The following is a 14472-nucleotide window of genomic DNA, read 5'->3' on the forward strand; positions in this document are numbered from 1 at the left end:
TAATCAATATAAACTCTAATTCGTTCTCATCACCAATCAGAATGACAGATGCGGTTTTATTGAATTTGGATGCAAACCAAGTCAGATTGCGCAGAAAGCATGCATCCAGCGTGCCATTATGGTGACTCACGTCCTTGATGCTTGACTGCTCTGTAGTCACAAACATATCCAGCAGTCGGTCACGGCCAGTGGCGCCATTGTCAAAGCAGCTGAGCCCAGCTCTTGTCACTCAGCGCCCCGTACGGTTATTATTCATCCTGGCTCGTGCCCTTGATTCATACCATTAAAGTCAGTCCAATTTGGTCACTAAAGTCTAAATTGAATTCTTAATTGCTTCACACTAAAGAATCTAGGTAGCTAATTTATGCAGCAATGTAGGTGTATTTTATGGCTGTATTGCCCCATCGGGCCTAGTAAATTATAATAGGCCATAAAATGCTGTGCGGTTGTGGCCCATCCATGTTTCATTTGGAATAGAACTGAGGGCAATCTCATCATTGAAACTACGGCTCTGCTGTGTCTACACATGCAGATGTAACGATTACTTTTTGTCACCCCAGTGAATTCATTCTAAACTTTTGCTCTGGTCATCCACATTGATTTACATCTTTTTACATAAACAGATTGTGTCAGCATGTTAGGTATTCATCCATTCATTTTCTGTCCGACTAACGCTAATTAGGGTCACAGATGAGCGGAAACCTATCCCAGCTGACTCCGGGCGAGATGCGGTAGCTAGGCCATCCAATTGTAGGACAAATATACACAACTACTAATATTTACACCTCGGGACAATTTAGAGACTTCAGTGAACCCAACATGCATGTTTTTAGATTGTGGAAGGGAGCCAGAAAAAACATGCAAGCACAGAAATGTTTTAAGACATGTTTTTTCTTTGCCTTGCAAAATGGTGCACTGTATGGTGGGAGTGAGCTCAACTCACTTTTCAACAACAGCACTTTGGCAAATTGTGAACAATGCTTCAAAAAAGAGGCTTCACGCTGCTTATTGTTAGTTGAAGTTTACTCTCAAACTAAACATGAAACAAAAAGTACACCCTGTGCATTGAAAACAAACATAAAACAGCATCTATGTTGTGGTGCAAAAACTCTTTAAACAATGGCTTGGATACAAGAGGTGTGTTTTGACAAAAAATCGCACTCAGTAATTTTGTAATTTACAGCAACATACAGTAATGACATGAATAAGTCATTGGTTATTTTTAGACTTAGTCTTTTCCAATTAATGGTCAACAAGCAGATGATTGACAACCTCTTCTCTTCCCGCAGGTACTATATAAATGACACACAGCTCTTGGTGTTTTCTTGCTTTTATTACAGTGAGACAGATATATTTGAGGCAGACATGCTGGGTAAGTATATTATCTGCTTTTTTTTTATTCTGTTGTGGAAAATTGCAGATATTTCCCCGCATTCGGGACAAACTTCTCTAACCTTCCCGTTTGTGTTTACTGAATAACTTTAGCATTTTCCTTGCAACAGAAAGGCTCAATTTTCCATCAAGATACACAAAACGATCCTTTGCTTGCATTTGTCGTCTCGAGATTTTGATAGGGCCGAGCAGGTGGCACGCTAAGAGGCATCATCCTACCTCCCACTTTCTCCACAGCCCGCTGTTCTGATAGTGCTTTATCTTCCAGATTACGACGTTCCGTTATCCAAGGTTGGGGATTACAACAGCAAGGAGCATCTCGTGAGGAATGTATTCCACCACTACCGCACTGTGACTGTAGAGTGTTGATGCATAGTCCTTTACATCTTCTGTCTCACATCCCTTGCCTCTTCTTTCATCTCACCACTTAAAGTTAATTCTTCTTGTACAATCTGTCCTCTGCAGGATAACTTTGCATATGATTACAAGCACGGATTTGTTATGCTTACTTTGTGTGTATAGGTACGTAGATGTGTGTATTTGTTTGAGAGACTTCAGCTCAAGTCCGAAACCCTCCATTACTGCAGATTGGTCAAATTGCATACCACGTAGCGCTATCTATTGCCTGTTTGCAAACTACTTGGCTGTGTGGTTGCAGGCAGAAGTCTCAAGTGTTTTTCTTGCCAAATGCAGCTTTGGCAATCTGGGTCTGATTCAAGCACAATAAAGTCACTATTTGTGCAACATTGCGGTGATTGAAGATGCTTTGAACGGCAGCCTGCGTTGTCATGATTCATCCTCACACTTTTTAGTCCGTTGCACAATGGGCAGCGGCATGGACGGGAGAGTCGGCAAACATATGACCTAGTTTTTTAATTATTTCAGCTTGATTTATTGTTGCAGTTTTTCTACGGTGCACGTGGTGTCAGGGCCTTTGTTTTGACAGCACTTGGCACAGAGTCAGGTGACTCTGGAGGTGTGGAAATTTGACAGGAAGTTGATTCCTAGTTGACTTAGTAAGAGTGAGAGGGAGGGTACACCCTGGACTGGTCGCCAGGCCACGTATAGTGAGATGAGGTGCTCTGACAAGCAATTTCTGGATGTCAATCATGAGCATGACTGCTACATTGTTTGTATCTGTCATTCCTCATAGGTGTAAGTCAATACCCTGAATAAAATGGATTTTCTTGTGGATACAAAACTGTCTATAAACACGCTTCTCTTTGACACGCCATTATAGACACAAGCTGGCGTTGAGAACATTTTATGAGCGAATTGTCTGTCATTATCCTACAGGCTTTCTTCAACAGATGCAGCTGTTTCCACTTGGTGCTACAAATGTGCTGTCATAACTTTTCCACAGAGACTGCCGATGTCTCTGTGTGCTTCCACACCTTAAAAAGCTGTAGAAAGCCATGAACATCCTCTGTTTATTCTTGTATGTAAAGAGTATACTGACAGGATCCTGTACTGTAAACTTTATAGAGCAATTGTGTGAGAGAGCCAGTAACACAAGGCGATCCTTGAGCATAGGTGTCAAACTCGAAGCCTGGGGGCCGGTAACAATCCACCAAATCATTTTATGTAGCCCGTGAAGACAAATGGTGCATCGACTTCACGTGTCAATATTAAAATTATAAATTGTCTTCACTTAGCAAATATTTCTAGAAATATTTATTAACATTCATCTTTTTAAAATATTTAAAGTTTTTAGTAGTCTCTGATTTCAAAATTAGTTATTCATCAGGTTTTTCTGTAGCCTATACTGTATATATACTATAAGGTGTTGACAGTCATAATGGCCCAACAAAGGAAACTATGACTACGATAAGGCCCACGACGAAAATGAGTTGGACTCCAGCAAAACAGTATTTCCTTCCACCAAGTCAAAGTGTGCGTGTACTTTAGTGCACCGATTTTACAGGGAATGAGAGGAGTCACTTCGATTGGCAGCAAAACAAGTCGGCTATGTTCACGCCCACAACTGCGCAAAAAGATTATTTTAAACTGCGACAAGCTACATGCATCTGTGAAAATGACAATACAAAGTCTGCCTTCCCCCTGCGCAGATTCAGACCAGACTTATGCCAGACTTGTGCTGACTAACTAAAAAAACTTTTCCCAGCAAAGGAAGCGTTTCGTTTCTATCACCCCATTTCACAAAGGCCAAAGGAAGGGCAAGAGGGAAAAATAAAATAGTGAAATATAATCTGCTTCTTCCATGAATGACAGCTATTGAAGTGGCCCTGAGCACAATTGCCCCTTGCCAACTTCCCCCAGTGGCCTGCCGAAGGAAAAGCAATAAAAAACTATGCAGTTTTACGACTGTAAGGTTTTTGGTTGCTTTGGGAGTAAAGTAAGAATACCTAGTAAATAAAAAACAAAGTCGCTGTCTGTGAACAGTTCATTTCATTGAGTAGAGATGCAGCATCTCTGGCGAGAGTGGTCAGCATCTTTAATTATTTCTGCTCCCGCCCGAATAATTAACACACAATTACTTTTTTCCTGACCTTCTATGTTTAGCAGCTAGTAGAGGTCTCAAATTGTGTCTTTGTGTTTGCAGGTAGGACGTTAATCGTGTCATAACTGGTTATTGTCTTGCAGGAATGCACAATGCATCTCAGGAGGGATGAGTAAAGGAATAGTGCTCAATAATGAAAAATAGACTTCCGAGGCCCCGTCGGGAAAGCTGATTTTTGTTTGTTTGATGTCTGGGAAGTCTTTTTGTAAAGCCTTTACAAGAAAGACAAAATGAATCACAAGAACAGATGACCTTGCAAAGCTCATTCCACAAGTAACACAGCAGGGCGCAGGAGCAGAGGCAGACAAAAGATGGGAAGACATGGAATTCTGGAGGTCACAGAGAAGCTGCAAGAGACTCGAGGAGGCCTGGGAATACCGCTGTACAACAAGCTTCCCTACTTCCAACCTACTTAACATTGTAACCTACCTTTTTTTACACACCCCAGTTTAAGTGCCAGGGAGACCAAAACAAATCATTCCAAAGCTATTTCCACCATTCATGTGAGTTATATGTATTAGTCTATCGGAAAAAAAAAAATGTTTGCCAGTGAAAGCAAAAATAAGCAGCTAAAATGGAGTTATTATTAAATTACCCTTTTGTGGTGTGTTGGTATGCAAGCACATTGGGGTTTGAAAATTGTGCTCCGGTACAAGTCTGTCACAGTTTTTTTTTTTTTTTTTAAAGAACCCATCACTGGAAGGATGCAGACACTGACATAATCACGTTTGCACAGTCATCATTGCTTCTTCTGAATCACACCTCTGATGGGTGTGCGTGTGGAGCACAATTAACAGTCTCAGCCTGATATTATTGCCCTGCAGTTAGAAAAGAACTGACCAATCCCAAAGTTTTGGACCCAAAAAACAAAACGTGCAGTTGTTAATTAAGTTGGCATCCAAAATGCACTTTCGTGTTTCATTTTCTGTTCTTCATCCATGTTTTTGTTGGCAGACAGATATGCTGGTGTTTTAGATGATAAGATGAAAGAACCTGCTGCTCTTGATGGGAACGTGAAGGTGCCTTGCATGTCTTTGTGTCGAGATTCTAGCTCACCGCCGATGTGCTCTTATCTTCTTACAAAAGCTAAGCTATTTGTATGAAAGCGCACAAAAGGAAATGTGGCGGCAGTGTACGGCTACAGTAATAACCCTGAACTTCAATCCTGATCGATTACTCAAAGTAGACCTTTGTGTATGATAACAAGGCTATATATAGAAAAAGGGAATTGCCAAGCATGCTTCTTAAGATATCATTTTGCTTTTTTAAATAGGTTTCTATCAGCAATAGTAATACTCATCACAAAAAATAATTCGTCCAGATGTCCATGTTATTATCATCATTATTATTATTAGACCTCTTTGGCACTTGGTGGGATCTCGTGGAGAAGGCTGCACAGCTCTATATCGATCTTTCTGGCATACATTAAACAGTTAAACTGAGAAGGCAGCCTCCTGGTAATTGCTATTAGCATAGCAAGCATTAAAGATAAATAACGGGGACATATCTAACATTATAATTATGGTATATAAAGGCAGTTGTGCTCATAAGTTTACATACTCTATGTGTGTAAATTTATGAGCACAACTGCACATTATCGTTTTAAATTGGGTTATCTTTCTACTATGGGTGTTCAGTAACACTTTTTTTTCCAGATACCAGCACAAGTATTCACTGATACTGAGTACTGGTACTTTGTACTTTTGATATGTAAATTTAACTTGAACACAAAAACAATTGTGAATAAAGACCTTTCTGAAGCAGATAATGATTCGCTGATGTGTCAAACTGCCGGAGTATGGCGCCTATGGCAAAGAAGGACTTACTTATGGGGCCTTATATACGAGTGGCTGGTATCGGCAGCCTCTACGAGTACCGATACCTTAATATAAGGCTGGTATCGGTACTCGTCCACCTCTACTTTCCAGTTCATATGAATGTTTGAATGCAGACCTAAGGTATATTAGGGTATTGAAAATTCCTGAACACTGTTGGTAATTATGATTAACTGATTTGTTTTGTACTTTTTTCTTTATGTGTATGACGCTGCTGTCCATGTTGTGATTTTACAACATCGCACTAAGAAAAAAATCTAATTCCAGAACAGTCAGCCAAGAAACTTTGTAAAGCACAAATCAAGTATTTCTCCTTTTTGTTTATTGTCCAATAAAGAGTAGTGATATGCATTCCAGTTCTTTTAGGTGAACTGAATCTTTAGAATCATTTCACTCAAAAGATTCGTTCAAACGAATCATTCAATGACGAGCCAACACTAATAAAGAGCTCCTTTTTAGACTTTATAAATCTAAGGCTTTTACTGCATCATTGAGCAACAGTTGTGATATGTTAAGAATAATGTGTTTGGAAAGATGTGAAGGACTGTCTAAGATGAATGTTGCATAAAGTGACATCTTTAGCTATCCCACAAGAGTCAGCAGTTCCTTCCGAGGCAGTGCATTAGGCACACCTTTCCAAAGTAGGATACATCTACCAGACAAAGGATTTGGAATATATTGCCTGTGGTGCATAAACAGCTTTTCACTTGACCTTTATTGGTCATTGGATACACAATAAATGTAAATAGTTTGATATAGCGCAGGCAAATAAAACAGGTTCAGCAGGGAGTATCTTACGATAAATAATGTAAAGAGTGCGTGCGGTGTCTTTCCTGAAAGTGTCAGACTCATTTTCTTTTTTTTTTAAAAGCAATTGCTACGTGCACAGCTTTGTTAAATACACATTCATCAAGCACGCAAGAGGCTGTCTAGATCCCCTGCTTGTTAAATACAATATCGCATAAATTGATCTCATTTTATTAGCGAGGCGTACTGTTATTTTGCACAAGCCTCTCTGGAATAACAAAAATCACAGATTTGACAAACACTGCTGTTTCTTCGATGATCATATGTTTCTTTACATGTTGTTGTTTCTTCGATGATCATATCTTTCTTTACATATTTGTTGAAACTCAAGCCTATTAATGCTATTTTCCAATGTTTTCATGCAGATCAAATGTCATTCATGTCTCAGGTAATTGCCAACACGGGCTTCTCCACCGTCTATTGTAATTTATATTTTTCTTATGGATTAAATATTTATTTCAATCAGTAAAACTAAATATCTTTCCCATATGTGTTTTGTTTGCCTCCTCTTGTCATGGCACTTTAAAAAAACAAAATAATGCATGACACAAGTCAACATTGATATTGTATTTATTGTTTAAGGATGTTATGAAAGTAGGTAATAAGCTGCAGCTACTCTTCTCCATCTCAATGTCCAACTTTTTGCATTGTGCTAGCTAGCACTCAATGAGGCAGCTCAGCCGCCCACTACATCTGGCCTCGTCTTAACCTCAGCAGAGCTGGTTGCTTTCACTTCACGATGGATCACGTCAGTATCCCAGCCGCAGCAAGCAGATGGTAAGATTCTGGTTCAACAGCAACCTTCCATTACAGTACATGGCACTTTGACCTCGAAGCACGCGGGGGCTGGGATACTGACGGGAGAACGAGTGATGCAAGATGAGCAAGCATGTTTTCAAAGACACACTTCAGCCTTTGCATGTGGCCAGAAAGTTTGAGAGAAAGAGACAGTGGAGAGAAGTGCACTCGAGTTCATGTCTGTTCCCTCCGATGTGATGGATCCCTCGAGAAAACACTGACAGACAAGGGAGGGGTGGCTTTGAATTGTTACTTCCAATGCCTATAAAGCACCGAGAAAAGTCTAAGGTATCGTAGTTACATCCAAGGGTGGCTAAACCTTTTCTTCCAAGATCGACAAACGGAAAACTCTAACGAAATAGCAAGGGCCACTTTGATATTCTTCACCTTTAATTAATTTTACACACTGAAATCCAATCCAGTTGCTACATTTTCTATTCTTTTGAAATATCGAGTCCCTAGCATTTCTGTCAATCTTCTGTGGTTGTGTCTTCTAGCTCAGGGTAACCGTTTTGGGAAGAACATCATAACAATAAACATCACTGGAGTACTGCACACAAATATGAATAGAATATCATGAATAAATGAACATAGCAGTCAAGTCAGTCAAGTTGATGTTTATTTTTCTTGATTCTTGAACTACCACCTTCCTCTGAGACAAACTCGCAGAGGCATATGGACAACCTTAAAGAGTCCCATGCATAAAGTGTGATTCACATGAGGATGACTGAGAAGATGAGGGAACAAGGGAGGGCTTATGTGGAGAGTATTGTGCCTTAGAAAGCCTTGAGAGGGCTGTAAATGCATATCAAGTGACATTAAACAGAAAAAGCTGTTCTGCTTATGTGCCGGTGGGTTCTCTTGTGAGCCGCTGATTGACTGCACAATTGGATTCCAAAACTTTTAACATCATTTAAATATACTATTGCTGATTACATATTTGTTGATATGATGATCGATTGATGATCCACACGATGTGTACATGCTTTTATTATCGTGGGCAGACAGTGCTATGATTTTATTGCACACCCGTACCTTAAATAAATACACAAATAAATAGTAACTTAAAACAAACCAGCAGATCAAACTGCAAAATGTGACGCCGATGGTCGACCCAGTGCACAATCATGCGGTAAACAGAAGCAGCCAGTAAGTCCTTTTTTATGACAGTATCTTGATTTACTCCAATGTAATATTTAGACTGGAACAATCTTTATGCGTTATCCTCCTGCTGTGGGTGATGCACGTGTTTTAGATTTAACTCGGCGGCGCGACAGAGGCTCAGTGTTTGAATCGTCTCCATTTGTTTCTGCCCGGCGCCGTTGAGATAAGCTCTGATTTATCCAGTTGAAAATGTATGCGGATATTACTGACACAGACCATTGAGGCTTAATACACCTGCTGTTGTCTATAGTTGTGTTCATGCACAACAGCTGGATATTCATAAAATGATATCATTAAGAATGCAAAACTTCGGAAGATATGCTCAACTAAATTATTTTGCTTTTCTTAGCCAGCTGTCTCGTATGATAAATATATGCATTTGAAATTGACATTAAGGAAGCCATGTATGAAATGTGTTCTAGTCAAGAATCATTGAGGGCTGTTTTTGTGTTTGCCTCCTATACACACTTTTAACAAATGCTTTTAACACAATCATTATTAATTGAAATTCGGAGTGATTGGAAAATGTGGTTTTAGTTGACTTCCTGAAAATGAAGAGCCATTAAAAATGGTTTTAATGGGAAATTGTAGTATTCTCAATGCTTGTGAAAAATGTTGTGGCCTGACTTTTTGTAAGTGCTCAACTCTTACACATGCTTTCCTCAAATTGTAATGTATAACGATGCTTATATTTTTTTGCACAATTTGGAAATGGAAGTTTCAATGAAGAGAATAATTATTCCTAGAGCTGTGCCACAACGCAGCCATGCTCAATTTGTTAAACCGGTTCAGAGTGAATGAACATCTAACTCGGCTCAAAATAAGATGAAACAGTTCCACAGAACTTGTTGATGGATTTATTAATTAGACATGTCCGTCCTTAATTTGCTGCTTCTGGTGAGATTGTGTTTTGGTGTGTTTATACATTGCTAGGCATCGAGAAGTGGAATCCTTTATGTCAATAAAAATGACCCAGATGGGCTTTTCGCTTTGATTTTTCCACACAAATTGCACCTCTGACCAAAACCTTGACTGGGCTATTATTTTCCGCAATGGAGAAACATAAATACAGTACTTACCATACATTTTAACCAATTCCCGATTGCTCCCATGAAGGATTTTTATTTACACACATTATAACAAAGAAATACCATCAATGTATTTTAAGTGCTGAGTAAAAGGTGCAATGTGTTTTTTTTTTTAAATGTACATTTCCAACTGCATCACCTTCAAGTGTTCATTACGACTAAAATGCATGGATTATGATAACCCAGGAGTAAATGTAAATGTATGGGTCAGTAGTTTTTTTTCAACACCTAAACGAATTCAATTAAATTAAAGGAAACATTACATTGTTATCAAAAAAACATTCCTTCCCTTCCAGTGTTTTGTTTGGAGTAAAATCCAAAAGACAAATAGTCCATATAATGTCATCGTCCTTCCTTTGTGGATGAATTATTCACGTTTTCAATTTCTTCCGATGAAGGTTTATATTTTCTAGAACCTGACTTAGTTGAAATTGTGCTGTCTTTTTTGGCAGGTTGTCATCAATGAGACACCTACACTGTCTGCTGAAGCGTCCTTGACGATGTCTCTTTCACATACCTCATAAATAAAAGCCACCTCTCCTCAATCTGTGCTTTGATATAATACATTAGCGCGGCTTTGTCCGTTTCTTGGAAAATGTCACACCCATATCTCGGACCTCAAAGGCCATCTTCATCAATGCTTGTTCAGGACTCCGAAGACAAACGCCTGCAACAGAAAGGCCATGACACGATAAGAAAGTGTGTTAAAAAAGATTAGAAAGCAGTTTGAGAATCTCTGCCGCAAGGCGGAAACAGAATGGGGATTTAACTGCACTGACGCCCTATTACATATTTGGTTTTGGTCATGTGTCCTTACGCAACATCTTTACACTGTAGTGTGTATAAACTGCTTCCTACATGAGTGAAAATGCTTTTTTTAATAGGTTGGTGTTTGCTCCCGCAAGTGGAAGCTGCCTGTTCAATAAACTAGCTCCATCCCTGGTGGTCATGGCAACAAAAGCCACAGTCGGTCGTAAGCGTTGGGGGTGGGGTTTAGAGGAATTTGTCCTCCACTTACAGGGACACCCTCTCAAACAGACTAGTGTAAAAAGCAGGAATTATGTGTGTTTAGTCTAAACTAACATGGTATTGCCTTTATGATAGTTTCTAAAAAGCAGAAGTGATTCACTAGGTTCGGAGGTGTTAGCAGGACAACGTGTAACTCGGCGGTGGATAAAAACAAAATATACGTAGAACAGTGCTGATGTGATTATCAATCAATCAACAAAATATTCAAATGTTTTTTTAACCCTCTCATTTGAGCTTTCTTTCTATTTTGATATCAACCCTTGACAACTGTGTTGAAAAGACACAAAAGGCTTGATTAATAAAACGTGTTGAATAGAATCTCAGCATGGTCTTACTGTTTTGAAGCAAAGGCAAATTATGTTAGTTACAATGTTCAGTAATTCTTTTTGTTTTGAATGTTAAGTCTAAAATTAATCAGGTAGGTGGTATCAAATTTTTACAACACATTTCGGTAAATAAATTATCATCCTCAGGTTCATTATAAGGTCTGTCTTACCGGGAGAGAGACATGGTTAAATCTCCACATTTGGGTCTGTGAATCCATTTTTCCCTTCGTTTACGAGGACAGGCTTCTCTGTTCTCGTGTGCCAAACAAGTATCTGATGATGAAAAGAAAAACAAGGAAAAATATGAGCAACCTGCGCTCATTCAGTTATCGCCGTCTTTCAACGTCTGCGGCATACTGATGCTGTTAAAAGCTACTTGAAGGCAGACAGTTTTGAAGATGCGAGTGATCACAGGAGTGTCTGATCAATAGAGAGAAAGTCAGGGTTATAAGGAGTGTTGGATTCTTCATTAGTTACTGTTTATTTCATTTTATAGATCATATATATAAGTAAGCTTTTTTTTCTTTCATTAATAAGACTATTTTGTCGATTTTATTTTCATGAATCATTACCTTGATTTCACATGACATTTTCGCAAAAACAAGCAGAAAAAAGCAACATAAGTGTGTAGGTGTTAACTAGTATTTGCCCTTTCTTTTCAAAATCTCTTCCGAATGTGACACACTGTGAGGCCACCTCATCGATTTTTAACTCTGTTTAGGTGAGTGAGGTGAATCCAAAATATTTTTCTTCTGGTGAAGCAATACTTGGGCTGCTTGCTTCATGATAAACATTGTACGTTATACATTCTCTGTCCCCATAAAATTTATAGGACCGTATGTTGTACCTGACGATACCTACAAAGAAATGCAAAAATGCAAGAGTAACAGCGATGTGATATTTTTCACTCTCCATGTTAGGCACAGCTATGTTCAGCTTCATGGCACTGTTTCAAATAATGAGTTAAGATTGAATTCTTATGATAGCTATTATTTCAAAATGCTTAGCACACAAAAATGTACGCATTTGTTATCCCTTTAATAAAAAGGAACCAAAAGACATAAAGTTAGTCCAAAACAACAGCATATTTTATAAACTCATACACTTATTATATGAAATAAAATAGGCCTGCCAATTTAGCTATTTAGTTATATATCCACACTTCTTGGGAAGGGATTCGAGTCAATCAACTTGGGGCCCATGCTATTTGAGCTAATACAATTGATTATATTTCACAGTTCTAAAGAATTATTAATATTTATAACAACGGAGCCAAGGACTCTTTTGTAAAGATAGACAGAGCGACCTCCTTGCTGTCATCAGGCTGCGACTATACTGAATAATGCATTGAGTCTTTTAGATATGCCGGTAGCTCACTCCCACTTTGTGCAGATATAAATGAGGTTAATAGTCACAACTGCAAAGCAGTCCAATACGCAACTTCACCCGTGTTTTGTCTCCTATGTCTAAATCCACACCTTCTTTCAGTCGTCCTCATCTGTAATCAGCGCAGTGTCCTGACCTCGCTATTCCCCACAGCTCCTGTTCCGCTCTCTCAGCGGTTCCCCGATTTGCCTGCCTTTCATTTACCCCTGTGGATGGCTGAGGGAGGTCAAGAACAGGCTGGCTGACAGTATCATTTTTTGTCTCTATGCGCTTCGTGTACAGATGCTGGCAAGCTGAAGCCCTCTGGCTGACTGGAGAGTACTTTTCTGGAGTGCACACTGCCCACAGGCCATGAGCAGGGATGGCGCATGGACACTGCATTATACATTCTAATTGCTTGTATGTCCACATAACCGATGGCAGACTCCCCTCAAACTCTTAGTGCAAGGATGCGGAACATCTGTTCTCCAAGAACCATACTACATTTATGAAAACAATGCTACAATCGAACAAATGGTTAGGATCGCAAAGAAGATGGAGTGCCAAATGCGGGATAATCTTTCACCCACACGTTCATATCTACGGACAATTTAGCGTTATCAATTAACCTGCATGGTTTGAAACGTGGAAGGAAAATTTGTAGATTATTAAATGAGTATGAAGTGATAAAGTGAAGATAAATACATTACATTAGCACTTAATGTGCATTTTAACGGATTGTATCTGTTTTACAATCCTGCCACGAGATTGTGAGGCTTCCCTAACCACTAGCAGCTCAGCGCCAGTAAAAGTATAGTACGAACCATAAAAAAAAAAGCATTGAATTACCTTAGTGCAATTGGCTGCTTTGGGTTCCAGGTCGTTGAGTGTGACAAGTTCCCGCAGCAAACTACTCTCCTGGTAGCCTCCCTTCACCCCGCGAAGCTTGAAATACGCCTGAGGCTTGAAGAGGATGAGCCTCAGGTTGATGGCAAAGCCGGCCATGTCGATGGCAAAGGGCCGATGGGGGTCGAACACTGTCTTCCACCCGTACACTTTCCCGGCCGAGTTGACCTTGGGGGACTCGTAGCGCAGGCCGCCCACAAAGGCCACAGGCCACACGGAAACTTTCTGAGTTGATCGCATCTAGCAAGGAGGAGAGTGAAAGGAGGGAGGGAGGAATTACTCATGTGAAAGACTCTACATGACAGTGAGACTAAACACGTTGATGGAGGACTTTTAGAACTGCTGCTGTTATTCATCGTGAAAGATGGTGACTATTGAGCCGACCATAGTGCAGCGAACAGCTGACACATTGTTAGATGAAGGTCCATGACATGCATTGCTCAACAGCTGGCCCACAATGAAGACAATTAGCAGAGGTCATATTTAAAGAGAATAAGTGTGAACGATGTGGTGCGGCTACACCGTTGGATGGGTTGACCGACTGACCGAGGGGATTCTTTGTGTCATTTGTCTGACTTTGTCTTTTAATTAAACGCCGTGGTGTTTTAGATGGAAAGAAATGGACGGGCACCAATCACTTTTTACATAGTGTTGCTCTCCACAATGAAAAGATGAATGTCATTTTCAATGCAAACTCAGGTTCCTTGGTAAAATTTTGTTTTAATCATGGATAGACACATTTGGGTTACTTTGCCACTATAGGAACAGAAATCCATCAAAAACAGAACACTTTATGGCCAAATGCTGTGTTTTTTTTTTTTCTTTTGAGCTGAAACAAACACACACACACCACATTATATGTCTGTTGGGGACACGAAAGTTGTCAGATGTGCTGGGCAGAGAACGTGACACAGAGCGAAAGGAAATGGCAATGTCAGGAGCAGCATTATAGCATCTATAAATTCTCGCTACTTGGCTAGGGCATTTTTTAAGTGTGTCATTCATAATATATAACGTGATTGTTTTGCACTTTATGGCAGGTCATTAAACATTGGTCCATTGTGCTACATTCAAGTTATGAAAGGCAACACAAATCGTGCCTATCCATCGAGTAAACAGAATGTGGTTCCACTTTGCTAGGCGTAAATAAACAAATGTCTGGCTTCCTGTGTCTTTTTGAGCTTAGAGACATTTCGGTAGGTCTCTATTCATGATCGACTTGCCTATGTAGGTTTCAAATG

At 39.6% G+C, this 14472-nt stretch overlaps 1 protein-coding gene across 4 annotated transcripts in view; it reads right to left on the bottom strand.

Annotated features, from left to right (window-relative positions):
- Window positions 1-7950: 7950 nt before the first annotated feature.
- b3gat1a (beta-1,3-glucuronyltransferase 1 (glucuronosyltransferase P) a) overlaps window positions 7951-14472 on the bottom strand; it is a 56202-nt gene continuing 49680 nt past the window's right edge. For all 4 annotated transcript variants that reach the window (XM_037267250.1, XM_037267248.1, XM_037267247.1 and 1 more), the window contains 3 exons: window positions 13175-13471; window positions 11131-11233; window positions 7951-10272 (listed from right to left, as the gene is read on the bottom strand). In XM_037267250.1, coding sequence (XP_037123145.1) covers window positions 11147-11233; window positions 13175-13471 — 384 coding nt within the window. In that variant the 3' untranslated portion in view covers window positions 7951-10272; window positions 11131-11146. The remainder of the gene's footprint in view (window positions 10273-11130; window positions 11234-13174; window positions 13472-14472) is intronic.

The sequence above is a fragment of the Syngnathus acus genome, chromosome 13, assembly GCF_901709675.1.
Source record: "Syngnathus acus chromosome 13, fSynAcu1.2, whole genome shotgun sequence".
Classification (NCBI taxonomy): domain Eukaryota; kingdom Metazoa; phylum Chordata; class Actinopteri; order Syngnathiformes; family Syngnathidae; genus Syngnathus; species Syngnathus acus.